This window comes from Chelonia mydas, chromosome 10 (assembly GCF_015237465.2).
Source record: "Chelonia mydas isolate rCheMyd1 chromosome 10, rCheMyd1.pri.v2, whole genome shotgun sequence".
In the NCBI taxonomy this organism is placed as follows: Eukaryota; Metazoa; Chordata; order Testudines; family Cheloniidae; genus Chelonia; species Chelonia mydas.
The window spans coordinates 82,927,360-82,947,315 of record NC_051250.2 but is presented as its reverse complement, the minus strand read 5'-3'; the positions used below and the strand labels follow the sequence as shown (position 1 = coordinate 82,947,315).

The following is a 19,956-nucleotide window of genomic DNA, read 5'->3' as shown; positions in this document are numbered from 1 at the left end:
CGAGCTCCTGGGCTCTCGCAGGTGGGTTGCTGGCTGCAGCACTGGGATGGCTCCCGGCAGTGGGGTGTCTCTGAAACCAGCGGGGCTGGGCACCGTGGGGAGGCCACACCTGAGCTCCCTGAAGCCAGGCTGGGCGGTGTCGGGAGTGCTCCCCGCTCGTCCTCCCTTTCCGCACCCATCAGACCCAGGCGACCCCTGGGGAGAAGGCCCTGAGTCCCCCTGCAGTCAGCACGGGCAGCACGGGGCAATGGGCAGCTTGCTGTGCCAGGCTGTGGGGCAGCTGGCCCGGGGCGTGACTGCCCAGGGCAGGGGCTGGGGAGGTGCAGTAGGGCTCCAGTGTGGGCCCTGACCCTCCTGGCGCCGTGCTGGGCACAGAGAACAGGCCGCAGAGCACCGGGTGCCCCTCAGTTACGGACGGCAGCGGAGTCAGGGTGGCAGGCCGTGGGAAGCCGACTCCTGCCACAATGGTCCGGTCTGTGCCAACAAAGCCTGGCCACGGCGAGCCCCCCAGGGTCCTCGGCTCCCCCTGGCAAGAAGGGCATGGCCTGGGCCACTCCCACCTTGGCCCTGGGGCTGCAGCTCTTCCCACGTGAAGCTCTCGTCTCCTTGGCATGAGAACCCAGCAGATTCCTTACCCACGGCACAAACCAGCCTGCTCCTGGCCTGAGGGACCTTTGAGTTTCCTCAGAAAAGGGAGCAAAGCCAGGCTCAGAGCAGTCTTAGAGCCACCGCCCCCTAACCACACCTCCCCTGCCCCGCAGCCTGTGCCCTGTCCCCCTCCACATTGTGCCCTCACAGGGGTCTCCACCAAGGGGCTGGGATGGATAGTGAGGGGCTGAGATGCTCGTCAGGCACTGGTAGGATCCGGCTGAGGGTGCAGCATGCAAAGGGGATACCCAGCTCTGTGTACGCAGGGGCTGGCAACCCTGCCACAGGATATGTTCTCGGGCCACCTCGCTCGTTGCCTGGGGACACTTCCCCTCAGCTCCCAGGTTTCAGGGGGATCGCTCAGTCTGTGATGCTGGGGACCCCGGATCCGAGCCCAGGTCTGGGTACCTCACACCCCTCGGCCCCGGATCCAAGCCCAGCTCTGGGCAGCTCACGCCCCTCAGCCCCGGAGCCGAGCCCAGCTCTGGGTACCTCACGCCCCTCGGCCCCGGATCCGAGCCCAGCTCTGGGTACCTCACGCCCCTCGACCCTGGATCCGAGCCCAGCTCTGGGCAGCTCACGCCCCTCGACCCCGGAGCCGAGCCCAGCTCTGGGCAGCTCACGCCCCTCGACCCCGGAGCCGAGCCCAGCTCTGGGCAGCTCACGCCCCTCGACCCTGGATCCGAGCCCAGCTCTGGGCAGCTCACACCCCTCGGCCCCGGAGCCGAGCCCAGCTCTGGGCAGCTCACACCCCTCAGCCCCGGAGCCGAGCCCAGCCTTGGGCACATCACGCACCACGACCCCAGATCTGAGCCCTGCACTGGGCCCTCATCCCTGTGGCTGGTGGCTGCTGTGAAGAAGCCGTCAGTGCTGGGCACTTGACACCTCATGGCTGTAAATGAGACGAGTGCCAAACGGGGCCTGTCAGTGCTAAGGACGTGTCTGGGGGATGTTTGCTCTGGGGTGATTGGCTGGGTCACTGGTGCTGCCCCTGGGCAAACAGCCGGAGCTGCCAGGGACAGGGTGCGGCAACCCCGTCTGAGCGCTCCAGGCCACAGGCCCACGGAAGGTGCAGCAGATGAATGTTACCAGGCCACGAGCTAGGCCAAGGGAGCCGGGTCCCTGCCTGACACCCCGGGAGCCGTTCTCCTCAGACCAGCTCTGACCCCAGGGTTACGACCTGTGGCCTTCAGCTCCGCTCACCCATCCATGGCGTGATCGTCCCTGCACGTGCACGCTCGGTAACCTGCTCACATGCACACCCGTTCACCAACACGCACCCGCAGACACGGGCGTAGGAGTGCACTGCTGGTCGTGAGTCCCATTGCAACGCTGTGCGTGCCGCGGGCCCACGCAATCCCCAGCTGCTGCACAGACTTAGCCCAGCACCAGCGATTGCCGACTCCACCACGAGGAGCCAGTGCCTGGGGACCCCTTGTCTCTCAGGCCGTCAAAGGGCAGAGGGGCACAGTTCCCGCCGGAGCTGCACCGAGTCCTGGGACTCCATCTCCTGGCTCGGGCAGCTGCCTGAGGAGCTCTGAGGCGCATGAACAGGGCTGGGGCTGACTCTCCCTGCAGCCAGGGCTGGGGGCAAGGAGGAGCCCCGAGGGTGCAGCAGGGGGTGAAGCGGTGGGGAGCAGGCCCCACTTTGCACAGCCCCCGGCCAGCCTGGGACCAGCGGGGGAGCAGCGCCCCCTGGTGTGGAGTAGAGGGCTCAGCAACCTGGCACTGGCTCCTGGTCAACACTTCCAGGCTCGGCAGCGTGACTCCGGCAGCCGGGGCACCTAGGTACCAGTAGCCAGATCTCCAGAGGAGCTGGCCCTCTGGGCATCAGGTCTCAGAGCGAGTGCCCAACTTCATGTGTGGGCATTCGGCCCTTCCCCGGCAGGACTCTGGGGAGTCCAGGTGCAGCTGGATCGAAGCTGCAGACCAATGGGGAAAGCCAGGCCAGGCCAGTGGGCTCCTCCCTCGTTGGGGCACGTGGATCCATCCCGACAGCTCCCCTCGGGCTCTGAGCTGCACCGGTCCTAGGCCGGGCGCCTGGACTGGCTGCAGCCGGCTCCCCTGTACGTGCCTGGAAAGGCAGCACCCGCGTGTCGGTCTCGTTCCCTGCGGGAGGGCACGAGAAGCCAGAGCCCAGAGGGAATGGGCTAGAACTGCCCCATGCCGGGGACGTGGCCAGCCCAGGCCTGTGCACTCCATAGTGCCATTCCCCAGAGCCCTAACCCCAGGGAGGGGCAGCAGCAGGATCCCCTGCCCCAGAGTCACAAAGGGGGTGGGGGACAGGGGGATTGGGGGAGGGGCAATGGGAGCTGGGGGTACCTGGGGCATGGGGAAACCAGGTTGCCTCCCACAGCTCCCTCCCCTCCCAGGGGGCTCTGGGCAGGCAGGGGCCCAGCAGGGATCAGGGAGGCACACAGGCCACCTGGTTGCTGCCTGAATCAGGCACTAAAGCATCCCTACAGCCAAGCAGCCTCCTCTCAGGGCGTGGGTACCAGGCTGCACCATGTGAGCATCGATCCAGACCTGAGTCCCAGGAAATACCCCTCCTGCCCCCTCTCCTCATGGTGCCAGGAGAGTGCCAGGCCCCAGCTGCAAAATGGGGAGGCTCAGCTGGACTCCAATGCACGCACTCAGCTCCAGCAGCCTGGGACCCAGGGGACCAGCACCCAGAGCCTGCCGCAAAGTCACAGCCGTGGCAACCAGCCTCTGCCCGGGGTGCTCCGGCCTCCGCCCCACCTCTGCACAATGGCCTGCACGGGTGACGCAGGGCGGGGCAGGACCAGAGCACCCATGCCCCACGGGGCTCAGGTCCCAGAGTGAGCTGGACCCCAGCAGGGGCATTACGCCGAGAGCTCCCACAGAAACCAGCCTCTGCCCCAGAGGGCAAGGCTCTTCTAACTCGCTGGCCTCGCGTTTTGCTACCGCAGAGAGCTGGGACCGTAGGTCAGAGACCAGATTGTCCGAGAGCTGGATCTAGGCAGCAGTTAGAGTGAAGCGAACGCGCACGATGTATTCTGTAGCTTTGGGGCCTTCTGCGTGAGGCCGCGCAGTGCTCGCCTGGCTGGTGAACCACGGCTGGCAGAGCAGCTCCTACCCCAGCCTAGATGCTGGCAGCCCAGCTGCTCCCGCTGGCCAGCCCTCCCTCAGGCAAAGCAAGCCATGGGAGCCTGTTCCTCCCGCCGGCAGCAAGCACGGCCAGGGCGTGGGCTTTTGGAGACTGGCTGCATGTTGACCAGCATGACCTGCAGGACTGAGTTCCTGCCCCACCACGGGGCAGGCGGGTCTGCGGGGCAGGCTGGAGGTCTGTCAGCAAAGCCCAATGCGGGGCCTGCAGGGCAGGGGGAAGAGCAGTCAACAAAGCCCAGTGTGGGGCTGGCGGGCCTGTGGGGCAGGAGGGGATCTGCAGGGCAGGCCCCAGGGCTGTCAGCAAAGCCCAGTGTGGGGCTGGCGGGCCTGTGGGGCAGGAGGGGGTCTGCAGGGCAGGCCCCAGGGCTGTCAGCAAAGCCCAGTGTGGGGCTGGCGGGCCTGTGGGGCAGGAGGGGGTCTGCAGGGCAGGCCCCAGGGCTGTCAGCAAAGCCCAGCGCCAGCTCTGGCTTGGGCCCCTGGAATTCGTCGGCAGCTGCAAGCCAAGGCAGAGCCAGACCAGCAGTCAGCAATTCCCTTTCTCAGTAAGGCCACTGCTAAAATTAGAGCCGCTGCCGGGCAGAGCAGAGAGGAGCCTGCGGGGCTGAGACAGGCACCCAGGCCTCTGGCCTAGCAGCGAAGGAAGCTCTCCCCCTCCCTTGGAGGGGGCACCAGCCAGGGGATACTGAGCATTCAAGCTCTTTCATTCACCTTATTTTCTGCCCTCCCCAACACGGATGCCTCAGCAGAACAAGCTGGGGACAAGCAGGCAGCTGGTGCACCCCAAAGCTACAGCCCTCCTGGAGCGCCCTCCAGCCACAGCTTTGGCACCTGCCTCAATTTCCCTCCTTCAGGGTCCCCAGGAGCTCTACACAGGCTCTCTTGCCTCACTAACACCCTCCGCAGGGCTAATTTATTACAAAACCTGTGTGCAAAATAGCCTGCAACAAGAGTCTCCAACATGGGCCATTTCTCACACCCTGATATATAGTCCCTCGAGGCCTCCCACTCCTGCATCTTCACCAGTCCCTAGGCTCGTCATCTCCTGTCCTACTGCCAGGCCAGCCACCTCACCCTTCCAGCCAGAGTGCAGCCCTGCTCTTCCCAGCAGGACCCCCTAGCCCCTCTGCTGCGATCCCTCGCTCCCTTGGCCATGTCACTGCTCCCAGCCTCCAGCTCCCTGGCTTAGGGACAGCAGCCAGCAACCCCTCCCACAGCTCTCCCGCCTTCCCCCAGGAACCAACTGCAGCTCCCTGCAGTCCCTAGCAGCTCTCACCTGCTGCTCACCCATCCCCAGACAGCCCTGCTCACCTCACTCCCAACTGCCCCTTTTCGAGTCCAACTGGGAGTCATGGGTGGAGGGAGCCTCCAGGCCACACAGGGCTCAGTGCTTGGGGCAGATTCCTGGGAGTGGGAGACAGGTGCATGGGGCTCTCAGCAAACAGGCTGGAGTTTGGCTCGGTCCGAAGGGCCAATAATTGTTTTAAGGGCCATGATCCCCTTGCCCCCTAAAGAGAGACTCATGTTGGAGGGACGGGACTGCCAGCTCTTCCTAGCCCTGGGACTCACACACTATGGGTCCCCAAAGACACCACGCTCCCAGGCAGGGCCGGTGCAAGGATATTTTGCGCCCTAGGTGAAACTTCCACCTTGCGCCCCTCCCCTATATATCAAAATCTACTACATTTCATTCTACCTTTAGAATATCTAATTATTGTTATGAATAAAATGCATGAAATTAGAATGGCGGATACTCCACCATACAACTGACCATATCAACATGACAAATGTCAACAACCTACACAGGCATATTCGTACGATAAACAGATACACTCAGATGCCGAGCAGCCATGCACCATTGGCCCAGAGTGTTCGCGAAATGGTGCAGCAGCGAGCGCCAGAGTCTGAGATCTGAAACAACGCCACAAATATAACTAGCCTCAGTCGACAGCCTCCGAACCCGAGTGAACTCGGCTCGGCGCACGGCCTGTCAGAACGGGGGACGGCCGCGCGACGAGGACAACGACGTCCTGGCCACTTTGTACCCTCGTGAAGCAGTAGGCGTGTGCCCGCCACGCAGAGCTGGCATGGGCTATAGCTGGAACCTACGAGAGAACGACAAGTTAAAATGCAAGTTCAACGATGTTTCTCTTCTCTTTATTCATTCGTTTTCCAGCAATAGTGTAAAAAAAAATTGGGGGGCACCACTTTTTGGTGCCCCCAAATCTTGGCGCCCTAGGCGGCCACCTAGTTGGCCTAGTGGTTACACCGGCCCTGCTCCCAGGAACATTCTGCCCTCCTCCTGCCTTTAACTGTGGCCTGGTTTGTGGCCGCTCGCTCTGGAGAGCTGTCAGAGCCAGGACCGACGCCGGCCCAGCCCCCCATGCGGGCAGGTTGGAACCTTGTGTCACGGAGTGTGGGGGAGTCCAGGCCCTGCACCCCTCTTCCTGGGATTCACTGAGCCTCTCAGCCAGCCAGTAAAACGGAAGGTTTATTGGACAACAGGAACAAAGTCTAAAACAGAGCTTGTGGGTACAACCAGGACCCCTCAGTCAAGTCCTTCTGGGGAGCAGGGAGCTTAGACCCCAGCCCTGGGGTTCCCTGTGTTCCTCCACCCAGCACCAAACTGAAACTAACCCCCCCAGCAGGCTCCCTGCTGCAGCCTCTGTTCACATTCCCAGGTAGAGGTGTTACCTCCCCCGCCCCCTCCCGGCTCGGGTTACAGGCTCTCAGGTCTCCCATCCCCAGTGAAACTCCCCTGCCACATTCCCAGGTCAACACTCCCCCCGCCCCGCTGCGTCACACTTTGGGCTCCAGGACTCTGGGAAGCTGTTGCAGCCGCGTGAGCGAAGCGAGGCTGCCGAGAATGAGCCATTGCTGGGGTGGGCCTCACCCCAGCCATTAGCTGAGGTCTGGGGGCCTAGCAGGAGCCATGTGCAGGGTGCAGAACATGTTGCTGGCACCATGTTACACCTGGGAGCCCCCAGGGTCCGTGACAGGGAACGGTGAAGTCACGGCCCCCACTCATGCCCGCAGAACACGCTGCACAGAGACCGGGTGAGCCAGATCGCTGCACCGACCCGCGGCTGGGAAGGGTCCAGGCGTAGCTCCGGCCTTCAGCAGGCCGGGGTCCTGGCAAGCAGCCGTGTCGCTCACCGGCACCACGCTCCCTTTGGAGGGCTGAGCTCATGTTCCCTCCATAGGGCACCGCTGCTGAGCCCCCCTCACGTCCCAGTGGACGGAAGAGGTAGCTCCAGGCCCACGGCTTGGAGCCTGAAGGGTACCCGGATGCCAGCTCCGCACCAGCCACCGGCTCCGTTCTTAGCTCGACAGGGCTCCAGGCAGCACAGTGCTGGGGAGGGACCGACCCCAAGGACTTTCCAGAGCAACCCCAGCCATGCCGCCACGTGGAACCACTCGGCCCTGGGCAGGTCACCGGGGACTACGAGATAAGCCAGCGAGCGGCTCCCCTTAGAGCTGCTAAGCTGGAGGGGAGCCAAGGGAAGCGCAGGAGGGCGATTTCGGTTCACCCTCGAACAGGACCCAGGCAGGCTGCGGCCTTCAGCTTTTATTCCTTTCTTATTGCTTGAGAAAGCGAAGGCCGGACGCACCCCCTGCTAGAGCCTGGCTCAGGGCGGGCAGGTGTGTGCAAGCTCCCTCTGCACTGCTCTACCGTGCCCCGTCTAGCCCTGCAGCCCCCGCGACGCCAGCCCCAGGCCCGCCCCACTCCCGGCTGAGGCGCAGTTCTGCAGCCCTCATGCAGCGCGAGGATTTAGACTCAAGGGACAGTTTCAATATTAGCAGCAGCGACGACGTTTCCTTTTTCCCTGGGGTCGCTTCCCCCTCACCCTGCCCAGCTGCCTGCCCTGGGTGCAGAGACTAGCCACCTTGACACCCACTTACCCACCATGGCGTGAGAGCAGCTTCCGGGAAGGGAGAAGATGCCCCCCGGAGCCCCTCCTGCCTGCCCTTGCCACTCTGCCCCTGCCCGTTCCCTGGCAGCAAGCAGCACCAACAGCCACAACCCAGCACGTGAGGGCCTGAGTCTGTCCCTGCAGCGGCCTCCCGCCGCCCCCAAGTCCCTGGGTGGGGAGTACGTAGCCAAGCCAGTAGCCACTGCTGGAAGCACCTCGCTGCCTGCCCTTTGTCCCCTGCCTTGATGCTGTTTATTGCTGGCTGCCTGTGTCCTTGGGACGCTCTGTCTGGCAGCAGCTGCTCCCGGACACACTGGCTCTGCACCAGCTCCTCCTGCAGCCAGCTCTGAGGCACCGGAGCCCCATTTTGCAGGGGCAGCTCCCCCGGCTGCCCTGCCCAGCCACGGGGCTGAGGAGCTCTGGGCCGGCCACTGGGGTAACTTCTGGGGAAGCAGGACCCGATGGTCAAGCCTAGAGGGGGAGGGGCTGCCTCCTGGAGACTGGGCCTTAGCTGCCAGTCCCAGCCCCAAACCAGACTGTGTCTGCCCCCATTCGGCCCAAGAACCCTTTTCCTCTCAATGTGCAGAGCCCCCACTCAGGCACCCCTGAGCCTGGACATGCCAGCACGGAGCCCAGCCGGGCTCCCCGAACCCCCCCCAGCACCGCCGGCACAGGGGCCCCAAGCACGTAGCTGTCGGTAGGAAAGCAGCAGCCCTTGGGGAACGGGCTCCTTGGGGGAGGAGACCCCGCTGGGGAAATGAGCGACTTGCTCCCTGAAGATTAGTGACAAAAGGACAGGCCGTGCACCTGGGGTACTGAGCCCAGCTGCAGACCCCTCAATCCCGGGGCTCTGGACCCGGGTGGGGAGAGTCGCTCTCTTTAGGGCTCTGGGCCATGTCCGGATCCTGCACTCAGCTCTGGGCCCCTCCATCCTCGAGATGCTGCAGCCTGGAGAGCGGTCAGGCGAGCTGGGGTGGCCCGAGGTTTGGGGCCCTGTTCCAGCAGACGTGTGAGGCCCTCAGCAGGGGTGGGGGCACAGAGGCAAGGGCAGGGGGCTGAGAGGTAGGACGCCCATTGCCCCTACCCAGGGCTCCTTGCCAGGAAGAGAACCAGAGACAGGAGATGGAAAGAGCTGAGCGGGGCCAGTCTGGGTCGCTATCAGTGGGGCAGGAGCATGGGGCTGGGGAGAGATACAGGCAGGGTGGGCCTGGAGAAGAGACCGGGGGGTGGGGGCTCAGAAGCAGTGGTGGAGGTGTAATGGCGAGGGGGCAGAGGCCCGCCCCATGGTACTGGGGAAGGGTTATGAACAGACTGAAATCACCGGGCAGAGATGGGGTCCTGGTCCCTGTCTCACGGAGATGGGTCTGGGTCTAACTTGGGGAGGGGGATCAGGGTGTGACTGGGGGCTCAGGGTCTACGTCTCCCAGCGGGGCTGGGCCACTCAGCGTCCTGATCTGGGGGAAGTTTCGGGTCTCCCGGCAGGGCAAAGGTAGGTGGGTGGGTGGGTGGGGGCTTGGGGTCCAGGTCTCCGGCGGGGCGGGGAGGGGGGACAGAGAGGGGCTTGGCATCTGGATCTCCCGGAGGGGGGGGCAGAGGGGGGCTCAGGGCTCCCGGCGGGGGGGGGGGCAGAGGTGGACTCGGGGTTCATGTCTCCCGGTGGGGGAAGGCAGAGGGGGTTCGGGTCTCCTGGCGGGGGAAGGAAGAGGGAAGGTCTCGGGACTCCCGGTGGTGGGGGAGGGGCAAAAGGGGGCTCGGGGCTCCCGCGGGAGGCAGAGGGAGGGGCTCGGGGTCCGGGTCTCCCGGCGGGGGGGAAACAGACGGGGGCTTGGGGCTCCCGGCGGGGGGGGAACAGACGGGGGCTCGGGGCTCCCAGGGGGACGGCAGAGGGAGGGGTTCTCGGGGCTCCGAGGGGGGGCGGCAGAGGGAGGGGCTCGGGGCTCCCGGCGGGGAGGAGGCAGAGGGAGGGGTCCGGGGCTCCCGGCGGGGAGGAGGCAGAGGGGGGCTCGGGGCTCCCGGGGGGGGCAGCACAGGGAGGGGTTTTCGGGGCTCCCGGCGGGGGGGCGGCAGAGGGAGGGGCTCTGGGCTCCCGGGGGGGGGGGCAGACGGAGGGCGGCTCTGGGCTCCCGGGGGGGGGGGCGGCAGAGGGAGGGGCTCGGGGCTCCGGCGGGGAGGGGACAGAGGGGGGCTCGGGGCTCCCGGGGGGGGGGCGGCAGACGGAGGGGCGCTTGGGGCTCCCGGGGGGGGGCAGCAGAGGGAGGGGTCCGGGGCTCCCGGCGGGGAGGGGGCAGAGGGGGGCTCGGGGCTCCCGGCGGGGAGGGGACAGAGGGGGGCTCGGGGCTCCCGGGGGGGGGTGGCAGACGGGGGGGGGCTCGGGGCTCCCGGTGGGGAGGGGACAGAGGGGGGCTCGGGGCTCCCGGCGGGGGGGGCGGCAGAGGGAGGGGTCCGGGGCTCCCGGCGGGGGGGCGGCAGAGGGAGGGGTCCGGGGCTCCCGGGGGGAGGGGGGCGCAGCCAGGCCGCAGGGACGCGAGGACCGAGCGGCCGGCCGGGAACAAAGGCAGCACGTGGCGCACGGAGCAGCCGCGCCGGGGTCCCGGGGCCGGGCGGGGGCCGCGCTCCGCCCCGGGGAGGCGCCGGGCCGCGCTGCCCAATGCGCGGAGGCGCCGGGCCGGGCGGGGCCCGCTCACGTGTCCCGGCCGCCCCGAGTCCGCGGCCGGCGCTGCCCGGCTCCGTGTCCCGCGATGGCCCGGTACCTCGGCGCAGCCCCGGCGCTTTGCCGCGCCGCCGCCCCCGGTCTGAGCCTTCGCCCCGCCGCCGCCCTGGCCCCGGCGCTGGGCGCGCACCAGCCGCGCCGCCACTGTGAGTCCGGGGGCCGGGGGGGCCCGGGGCGGGGGGGCCCCCAAAGGGCGGAGGCAGCTGCCGGGCGGGTGCGGGAAGCCGGGCCCCCGCGCGAGCGACTCCCCGCCCCACGGGCCCCCCGGCGCCGCCCGGGCCCCCCGGCTGCTCCCGCCCCGCGGCCGGTGACCTTGGGCCGCCTGGGCCTGGTGCTCTGCCGGGCGCCTGGCCCGTCTGCCCGGCTCTGCCCCGCCGAGCGGCGTCGGGTCCCGGGGGCTGCCCGCCCCGTCCGCCCGGCCTCCCCGGCCGGCCTCGTGGCGCGGGGGAGCTGGGTCTCCGCAGCCCTGCCCTGGGAGCGGCCCCTCTGCTCCGAGCCCCCCAGCCCGGCCCCCAGGCGGGCCCGGGTGGGGGGTCGGGGGCTGCCTGGCGTGCGGGTCGACCCAGGGCCTGCGGGAACGCGGGCCGGGGGGCGGCTCCTGCCCAGGGCCCGGCCAGCCCCGGGGCCCTCCGGCCACGCCGCGTGTCCTGGCGGGGGCAGCGGGCAGCCCGAGCGCGGCTCCCCCGGAGCGTAGCCTGCGGGTGCCGGGGTCCCATCGGCCGTGGCGGCCGGGCCGTGGACATGGGGCGGCAGCAGGTGGGATTCCTGCGGCGTAGCGGGTCTCCGGGCGCGCTGGCTGCGACCTGCTCCCTCCCCGGGAGAGGGCTGGGCGCGGCTCTCGCCCAGGGGCTGCCAGCAGCTGCTTTCCGAGGACGGCTGCAGCTAGCGTGGGAGCTCAGTGGGTCAGGCCGGTGCTGGTGCAGACCTGGGGGAGGGGGCCTGCTCTCCTCGGCCTGAGTCTTGCGGTGCAGCCGGGGAAGGGGAGGCCTCGCTCCAGAGCCAAATGGGTCTAATCCGTCCTGGGAGGTCCCTGGGAGCAGTGCTCTAGGCAGCCCGGCTAGGTCTAGGCTGCAGCGCCGAATGCCTGGGTCCTAGCAGTGTGAGGGGACGCCCATAACCTGCCTTCAGAGCAGGAGACTGTTCTCCGGCCGAGCCCCGGCCTGGGTTCTCGGAGTCCTGGTGTGACTCAGGGCACCGTGCCTGGCTCTCAGGGCTGCTGTCAGGCCTGCAAATCTAGGTTACTGCTGGCACCCAGCCGGCAGCTCTTTGGGAAGTGTTTGCTTTTGTGAAGCCAGTTCTGGGCTGTTCAGCTTGTGGCCGGTCTGAAAGAACCTGCTCCTCTAAGGTCGTTCAAGGGCGTCGGACCCTTCAGCCTGGCCTAGAGCTCTGGATTTCAAGGCGCAGGAGGGGGAAGAAAGGGGCTTCTGAAAGCCCCTTGTCTGGGCGGCTCCTGCTGTGAATCCTGTTTGTCCCCTCTCCCTCCCCTCCAGTCACCGCTCTGGGCTGTGAAATGGAACAGGCCCCTTTGTGCCAGGCTGGCCGTGGGCCCGGAGCTGCCTGGGAAAGTGTTCACCATGCTAATGCCCTTTCAGAGCTGGAAAGGCCAGCCCTGGATCTCTCTCCCTGGCGCCATGTGGGTGCCCGGGCCTGTGTGCATTCCCCTGCTCTGCCCAGCGCGCTGCGTGCTGGAGGCTGGGGATCAGCTGGCGTCTGCTGGGAGTGGAAGGGCTGGTTTCTCGTCCCTGATTCCTGTGAGGAGGCAGGCCAGCCGCTGCTCGAGAGGGGAGAGCAGGGAGCTGGCAGCAGGCCCTGGCCTGGAGTCAGGATGAGAGTCACAGCATGCGTTTAATTCACTTTCCCTTTAGACGGCTCAGCTGCCGCCCTGGATCCCAGCTGCACTTAGAGGGCGTTCGTGTGTCCCTAGGCCACCGCCTAGGCCTGCGGAGCAGCGCTTTGCCCTTGGCCTTTGGTGCCAGCTGGTGGTGGGGAGCAGGCGTGATTCTCCCTGCGAGGGTGTGCCCCACGTGTTCCAGGCGGAGTTTGGGCTGGCTGGGCTCCAGGGGCCTCTGTCCCTGGGTGATACATGCTGCTGGAGGAGCCTGGCAATGGCTTGATGGGATGCCGGGTTCCCTTGGGGCAATTAGAGCTGGATCTGGCCCCTGAGCATGGGGGCTTCTCAGTTCAAGGAGCTTTGGCTACAAGCCAGCGTGTTTGAATCGGGGCGGGGAATTGCTGAGATAAACCCGGACAGGGCTCCCTTGGCTGGAGGCTGGCGCTGCCCACCTCCCACACGGCCACCGCTCAGTCTCCGTGGCTGGGGGCGGCTTGGGCTGGGCAGATGGCTAGGGTCAGTGGCAGCCTCTGCTCCCAGGTGGCAGGTGCTCTGACAAGTCATGATGTTTCTGCCTAGATGCTGACAAACGGATCAAGGTGGCCAAGCCGGTGGTGGAGATGGATGGGGACGAGATGACGCGGATCATCTGGGAGTTCATCAAGGAGAAGGTAGTGTTTGGGGGCAGCAGATGGTCTGCGGGGTGGGAGAGCCCTCCTGCCCCCCGTGGGGCGTAGGACCCAAGTTCTGGGGAGGGGGATAAGACTTGTTTGCCCCCTGATGCTGGGTCCTCTGCAGGCGTGGTGACTGGCCAGGTTTCACACGGGCCAGCAGCTCAGATCCATGCCCCCATCCCTGCCGCCTGTGGGCGAGCTGTCCGCGCCCCTCGCCGCTTCAGCAGCACAAACGTGGCCAGAACGCAGGCTGTGTCTAACCGGCTGGGCCGGTGGGAGCGCCGGGGTTTCTGAAGCTGCCTGGAGAGGATGCAGTCTTGCCTCACGGTCCTGCTGCTGTCCCAGCCAGGAAGCAGGTGTCTGAGAACCACCCCCCTGTGGGCTTTGCAGCTTCCTGCGAGTGCGAGAGCCCGGAAGTGGCCCCAGTCGTGGGGCTGGTTCCAACTGTGCTGCAAGGCTGCGGAGGGGAGCGGCAGCTCCAAGGCGACATCCGTTCTTCCTGCGCTCAGCCCCAGCGCGCCTGCACTGGGTGGGTGTGGCTCCAGGAGCAGCGTTCCCAGCCCCGGGGCAGCTCGGACACAGCCAGCTCTGCTGCCCCACTCCCTGCGCGCCAGTGTGGTCTGGGCGCAGTGCCCCATGGCGGCCCCATGGCGCAGTGCCCCTCACTCTGAGCATGCCCTTTCCCCACCTTGCCCTCCAGCTGATCCTGCCCAACGTCGATGTGCAGCTGAAGTACTTCGACCTGGGCCTGCCGAACCGGGACCAGACAGACGACCAGGTCACCATTGACTCGGCGCTGGCTACCCAGAAGTACAGCGTGGCCGTGAAGTGTGCCACCATCACGCCCGATGAAGCCCGAGTGGAAGGTGCAGAGGGCAGGCTGCCAGGGAGGGGGGTGAGGTTACTCCTGGGACAGGCGCTGCAGTGGCAGGGGACCCTGGGCAGCGAGCCCAGACCTCACTGAGCACAGGAGGAGATGGAGTAAGGCTCAGACTCCATGTGAGCTGGGCTTGGGGGGCTGGGCTGCTCTCTGTGGGGCACTTACCCCCCTCCCCCTTGTCTGCATTCCCTGCTCCTGGCAGCCCCTTGGGTGTGTGAATCTTGCTGTACTCGCTCCTGGGGCCTGTGCAGGGGCAGCTCCAGCCTCTGGGTTCTGGTGCCACCCAGCGCCCCTGGCTGGGGCAGGCATCAGCATCTCTGCTCTGCCTCCTGGCTGGGTCCCAGCACTGACCTCGGCGCAGAGAGATGCCGCGGTTCTAGCAGCCCCTGGGCGTCACGACACCTTCTCCCTGTGCTGCCCTGTGCTGCCCGGCTCCTTGCCACTCAGTGACACGGGGAGGTCAGGGCTCGCTGGCTGGAGCTGGCCCTCCGAGCCGCAGGCGCTCAGGTGTGAAGGGCTGGCCTGCAGGAGCTGAGCTGTGACCCTGGACCGCAAGACCCCCCCCCAGTGTGAGGCGTAGCTCCTGGCTGGCACTGCAGGGGCTGGCATGGGGTTGGGCTGCCAGGGTGCCTAGTGGGGAGGATGCTGTGGAGGGGGTCGTGTGTGGGAGGGGGCTGGGCCCATGGCACGTCTCCCCCCCCGCCCCTTGTTTGTAGAGTTCAAGCTGAAGAAGATGTGGAAGAGCCCTAACGGCACAATCCGAAACATCTTGGGCGGGACCGTCTTCAGGGAGCCCATCGTCTGCAAGAACATTCCCCGCCTGGTCCCGGGCTGGACCAAGCCCATCACCATCGGCAGACACGCCCACGGCGACCAGGTGAGCCTGCCACTGCGGGGCCCTGTGTGGGCCGGGGCGGCTGGACGGCAGCAGGCACCGTGTGCCCATGGCTCAGCAGGGGGCTGGCGTGGGGCCTCTGGGGGTGCTGAAGTGGGGGCTGTTGGCAGCGAGTGCAGGGGCGGACTCGGGGTGGGTGGTTGCCATGGCTGCTGAGCGTAACTTTTTGGCCTGTTTTCAGTACAAGGCCACAGACTTCGTTGTGGACAGGTCCGGCACATTCAAGATGGTGTTCACCCCGAAGGATGGCAGTGCCGTGAAGGAGTGGGAGGTTTACAACTTCCCTGGCGGGGGTGTCGGCATGGGCATGTACAACACGGACGAGGTGAGAGGCAGGCGGGCACAGCCGGGGTGTTCTCCAGTCCTGACGCTGCAGGGCTGGGGGACGGGAGCAAGTGATGCTGGCAGCCCCTCTCGGCATGGGGGTGAGGGTTCCCTGTGGGGCTATGCCCTTCCTGGCTAGCAGGATCTCAGCCCGACTCCCCTTATGGCCTAGCACAGCCCTCCACATGCTGCCCGGGGAGCCAGCCCGTGGCTGCAATGAAGGGTCCCCTGCCCAGCTGCCTCCTGGGCTGGGGAACGGGCAGAGGCTGTAGGCCGAGTGTGGGAGCCAAGCCCTGGCTGGGGGACGGGCTCCTTCTCTCCCTTGGGCGTTGGCAGTTGGACAAGGCCTGAGCCCATCTGGGGCTGCCTGGAACCGGCCAAAGGCAGCTGCCAAGAGACTCAGCTGCCCCCTCCCTGCCCCGCGGCGCCTGCAGCTGGCGCTGAGGGAGTCACCGGCCGGCCCACGCTCCCTTGCAGTCGATCTCCGGCTTCGCGCACAGCTGCTTCCAGTACGCCATCCAGAAGAAGTTGCCCCTGTACATGAGCACCAAGAACACCATCCTCAAGGCCTACGATGGGCGCTTCAAAGACATCTTCCAGGAGATCTTCGACAAGTACGGCCTGACCTGTCCTGAGCCCTCCCTGGGGAGTCCCTGAGCCGCCCCGCTCCCTACAGCGCCCCTGCTGGGGGTCCCCTGGCGCCGCCCCGCTCCCTACAGCGCCCCTGCTGGGGTCCCCTGGCGCCGCCCCGCTCCCTACAGCGCCCCTGCTGGGGAGGGCAGGACCAGCGTACTGTATGGTAGCAGCCCTGCAGGAGGGGCTCTATGCAGGTGGGTCCAGGCTGGAGGCCTGGCCCTGGTGCTATTATGTCCAAGGCCCATGAAGCTGATTATAGCCTGTGTCTAGAAGCAGCCGCCCTTGGGGAGATGCAGAGGGGTTTACTGGGTACCCAGCTCTTCCCATCCTGCCTGAGCCGTGGAGGCTCTCTGGGTGCGCTCCGGGGTGGGGGCAGGGGCTCCCGGTGACCGCGCTCTCGGCTCCCCAGGCACTACAAGACGGAGTTTGACAAGCTGAAGATCTGGTATGAGCACCGGCTCATCGATGACATGGTGGCCCAGGTGCTGAAATCCTCCGGTGGCTTCGTCTGGGCCTGTAAGAACTACGACGGTGATGTCCAGTCGGACATCCTGGCCCAAGGTAACGCTGGGTGGGGGGGCCACCACAGGGCTCAGCCCCGGGGTTGTGGGGGCCGAGGCCCTCCTGCTCGGCCTGGCTGGGGAGGGCAGCCTTGTGCCCGGGGCACCTCCATGCAGGATCTGCCAGTGCTGCCTTGCCCTGCAGGCCAGGGGCTCCCAGGCTGCTCCTCACTGGACTCTGCTTCGCGCTCTAGGGTTCGGTTCCCTGGGCCTGATGACCTCCGTCTTGGTGTGCCCGGATGGAAAGACCATAGAAGCTGAGGCAGCCCATGGCACTGTCACCCGCCACTACCGGGAGCACCAGAAGGTGGGTGTGTATACCCCCCCACCCCTCCCAAGCACTGCACCTGCTCTGTGAGTGCAGCTGGGCCCCTCCCTGCCCGTGCCCAGTCCAGGGGAGGGGCTTGGCAGTGAGCAGAGAGTCTGTGTTCACACTCTGGATGAGGGAGGGGCTGGGGACTGGCCAGCGTGCCCCTCTGGAGCTCTTTCCCTGCCCTGAGCCTGCCAGGTGTGGGGTGGGATCCAGGGTCTCTCCCGGCAGCTCTGGGTGGGCAGGAGAGTGCACCGCTTGCTGCGGGCTGCCCAGAGCCTCGGGGTGCAGGGCTGGGTCAGTGTCTTCCCCATCACTAGGTGTTCTGATGCTCTGCCCTCCTGCAGGGACGACCCACCAGCACTAACCCCATTGCCAGCATCTTTGCCTGGACGCGTGGCCTGGAGCACAGAGGCAAGCTGGACAGTAACCCGGATCTCATGAAGTAAGCATTGCACCGGAGCAGCAGCCAGCACCAGCCCAGGGCCAGTGCTGCAACTCAGTCTCCTGGAGCCCGGAGCCTTCCCTCAGCTGGCAGGGGGCTGACCCCCTCTTTGGGGCTAATGTCGCCGGTGACTGTACCAGGCCATGGGTCGCTTCTGTGGAAGGAGCCTGGCTGGCCACCGTGTCAGGGTAACGCGGCCCCTTGGCCAGCCCCGAGACCAGAGCCAGGCTTCCAGCAACAGCCTGATCGGTGGGCTGTGGGGAGGGAAGTGGGGTGCAGGCTGTGACCTTGCTGTCTCCCCCCAGGTTTGCTCAGACTCTGGAGAAGGTCTGCGTGGAGACGGTGGAGAGTGGAGCTATGACAAAGGACCTCGCAGGCTGCATCCACGGGCTCAGCAAGTGAGTGACTCACGGGGGGGAGCAGGGGGCTGAGCGCTCTGGGGCCTGGCTCCCTGCTCAGGGGGGTGGGGGTGGGGCTCTGCAGAGCTGCCCCCGCTGCCTGGCTCAGACAGGGCCGCGCCCCTTTGCGCTGTTGTCCTCCCACCCGCTCCTCAGGCACCCCTTAGCCGTCCAGCACCCTGGAAAGGCCAGTGCTGCCAGGGGGTGGGTGATACCTTTGTCCCACCTGGCTCTGCAGCATCTGTACCCTGAGCTGTCGGGCTCGTGAGGGTGCTCTTGTGCTGGGAATTGGAACAGGATGGGGTCCCCGTGCCTGGTGTCTCTGGGAGGAGCTGGAGGCTTGACTGTCACACAGCAGATACAGTGGGGTCCCTGCTCGTGCTGCTATGCAGGACAGGTGGCTGCAGGGGCCTGTCCCCACGCCCCCCGTCAGCCAGGCCAGACTCCCCCAGTCCTGCTGCTGGACTCCACAGGGCCCTGCTGCAGCTGGCTCAGGGGCTGCACTTGCTCCCCGCATTGCTGCGAGGCAGGTCCGGCTGCCCGTGCGGGCCAGAGAAGCCAATGAAGGGGCAGCGGGAGAGGCTGCCAGCGCAGTCCCCCCAACCCTCCTCCCTTGTCTTTCAGCGTGAAGCTGAACGAGCACTATGTGAACACCGCGGACTTCCTGGACGCAATCAAGAACAACTTGGACAAAGCCCTGGGCAAGCAGTAGAGGCGAGGGGCTGCTCAGGGGTGGGGTGGGGTGGGGTGGGGGGCGTCCATCCGTCCGTGTGCAGCGGCACCAGGGCCGGGCAGTTTACCTCACTAACAGGCTAGGAGCGAACGCTGCTCTGAGCTCATGGACTGGGCCCAGGAACACTCGGATTCGTTTTTATAACGTGTTTTTTAAAGTATTTCTAGGAGCGTGAGTGCCAGGGGCTTGTGGCCAGGCCTGGCCAGTGCTGCCAGGCGTGTGCTTAATTTATGTAACCTCTGACCTCATGGTGCCAAGTGTAGCTAATAAATCTCTTCACCCTCCTGCTGTCTGCTGCCCAGAAAGGGTTAACAGGTCGCTGGCCAGTTGCAGCTGCTGTGCTCCACCCCCCCCCCCCCCGGTGGCAAACTCCCCTCTCGGTCCCCCTGGACTGTTACCCCATACTGCAGTCACCTCCAGGAAGAGCCCAGCCAAAGCTGCTCTTTGGACAGGTGCAGGGCCAGGCCAGCAGCCAGGGTGGGGCCTGCCCCCCTGGGAAGTCCCACGGCTAAAGGCTGCTGCGTGGAATGACCGGAAACGGCTGTCCCAGCGAGGGAGCTCCAGTGCAGCCCAGAGCTTTGCATGCATGAGCCCAGTGCCTGCGCTGTGCGCCCAACGCAGTGATGGCAGGAGCTGCACCCTGCTGCTGTCCTCCACTCGGGACAGGCATGGGCCAGTCACCCAGTCCTCTCTGGCCTCGGCAATCCCCATCTCTGCCCCCGGGCCCGGCCTGCCTGCGAGGGCTCCGGCGCTGACCTAGAAGAGGCCGGGTAGAGAACGCGGCAGGGAGCAAGTGGCTGCCTCCTGGGCAGTCAGAGATCCTGCTCCACCTTCCCTCTTCCTGGGCTCAGCCGTGCTTCAGCATGCTTGCTGCAGGCACTGTCTGGGAAGGGGGGGTTAAAGGCGGCTTGCAGCCGGAGGGCCTGCACCCTGGTCCCTGCGAGGGATGTGGGCCAGCAATGGCACCTAGGGCTCAACTGCCACCTAGTTTTTGGGCAGCTTTATATGAGAGTCCCTCAGCATTGCTGGGGCAGGGGAAAAGTGACCTCAAAGCTGGAGCTGGCACTGGCTGAGCTCCACCAGTAAGGACTGGCCTGGGCATTCCTCAGCAGCCCAGCTAGCCTGGCTGTGGGCTAGCGCCTGCCCTCCCACCCTTCCCAGGGAGGGGGCGTTGGCACTGAAGGGGAATGGGGTGAGCTGCATGCTCACCTCCCTGCTGAGGCCTGGTCTTTCTGTGCTTGCACAGAGCCAGGGTCACGCTGTCCTGAGCTGGCAGTAGATGGGAAAGTGGCAAAGCCTCTTCCCCTGTGTAAAGCCCTGGAGCCCTTAAAGGAGCAGCTTCCCTGCCTGCAGCCAGCTAGCATAGGGCCTGCCTTGCTTGGGCCGTAAGTCCAGCCTTTGCTGGCTGCCCCAAGCACATGCGGGAGGGCAGCATGGAGGCATGGTCTCTGGGTACCCCCCTGCCCCCCAGGCTTCCCTCTCCAGCCCAGCAGCCACTAGCACACTGGGGTTGTTTATAGACAGGAGGCTGGGGGAGGTTACTGGAACCCTTGGGGCAGACGCTTCACTGCATCCTCTCCCTGCTGTGCTTTGCTTCCCTAAGCTGCTGTTTCCACACAGTTCCAGCCTCTGCCCTCACTCTGGGACTCACTGGATCTTGTGCTTAGGCCAGGGCTGGCTCCCTGGCGGGCTGCTGGGGGATACCCCCCTGGGGCAGGTTCCTGCAGTGATGTTATTCCGGCTGGGCGAGAGAATAAGGGGGTTGTGCTGCAGCCTGGAGTTCCCTATGCTTGTCCGGTAAGAGCCCCTGCCCCAGTGCCTGTCTCACCTGCTGCCCCCTCTGCCTCCTGGCGTGCATGGCCAGGGGGCTGG

At 66.2% G+C, this 19,956-nt stretch overlaps 1 protein-coding gene across 2 annotated transcripts; it reads left to right on the top strand.

Moving 5' to 3' along the window:
- Positions 1-10,353: 10,353 nt before the first annotated feature.
- On the top strand, positions 10,354-18,368 carry IDH2 (isocitrate dehydrogenase (NADP(+)) 2). Of its 2 annotated transcripts, none has more exons than XM_037910250.2 (11): positions 10,354-10,544; positions 12,809-12,900; positions 13,604-13,769; positions 14,500-14,660; positions 14,860-15,003; positions 15,480-15,616; positions 16,048-16,199; positions 16,393-16,505; positions 16,856-16,953; positions 17,259-17,351; positions 17,976-18,368. In XM_037910250.2, exons 1-11 carry the CDS (start codon positions 10,427-10,429, stop codon positions 18,061-18,063), a joined length of 1,362 nt encoding a protein of 453 aa, XP_037766178.1. In that variant the 5' UTR covers positions 10,354-10,426; the 3' UTR covers positions 18,064-18,368. The 2 variants fall into 2 exon arrangements, with proteins under 2 accessions (XP_037766178.1, XP_043379382.1); XM_043523447.1 differs by lacking the exon at positions 10,354-10,544 and adding an exon at positions 12,267-12,411.
- Positions 18,369-19,956: the final 1,588 nt, after the last annotated feature.

Bases quoted from the DNA above. Each gene is read 5' to 3' on its own strand.
- IDH2 (XM_037910250.2), top strand. From the start codon at position 10,427: ATGGCCCGGTACCTCGGCGCAGCCCCGGCGCTTTGCCGCGCCGCCGCC. The intron at 13,770-14,499 runs GTGCAGAGGGCA...CCTTGTTTGTAG, and splicing joins CGATGAAGCCCGAGTGGAAG to AGTTCAAGCTGAAGAAGATG. The intron at 16,506-16,855 runs GTGGGTGTGTAT...GCCCTCCTGCAG, and splicing joins ACTACCGGGAGCACCAGAAG to GGACGACCCACCAGCACTAA.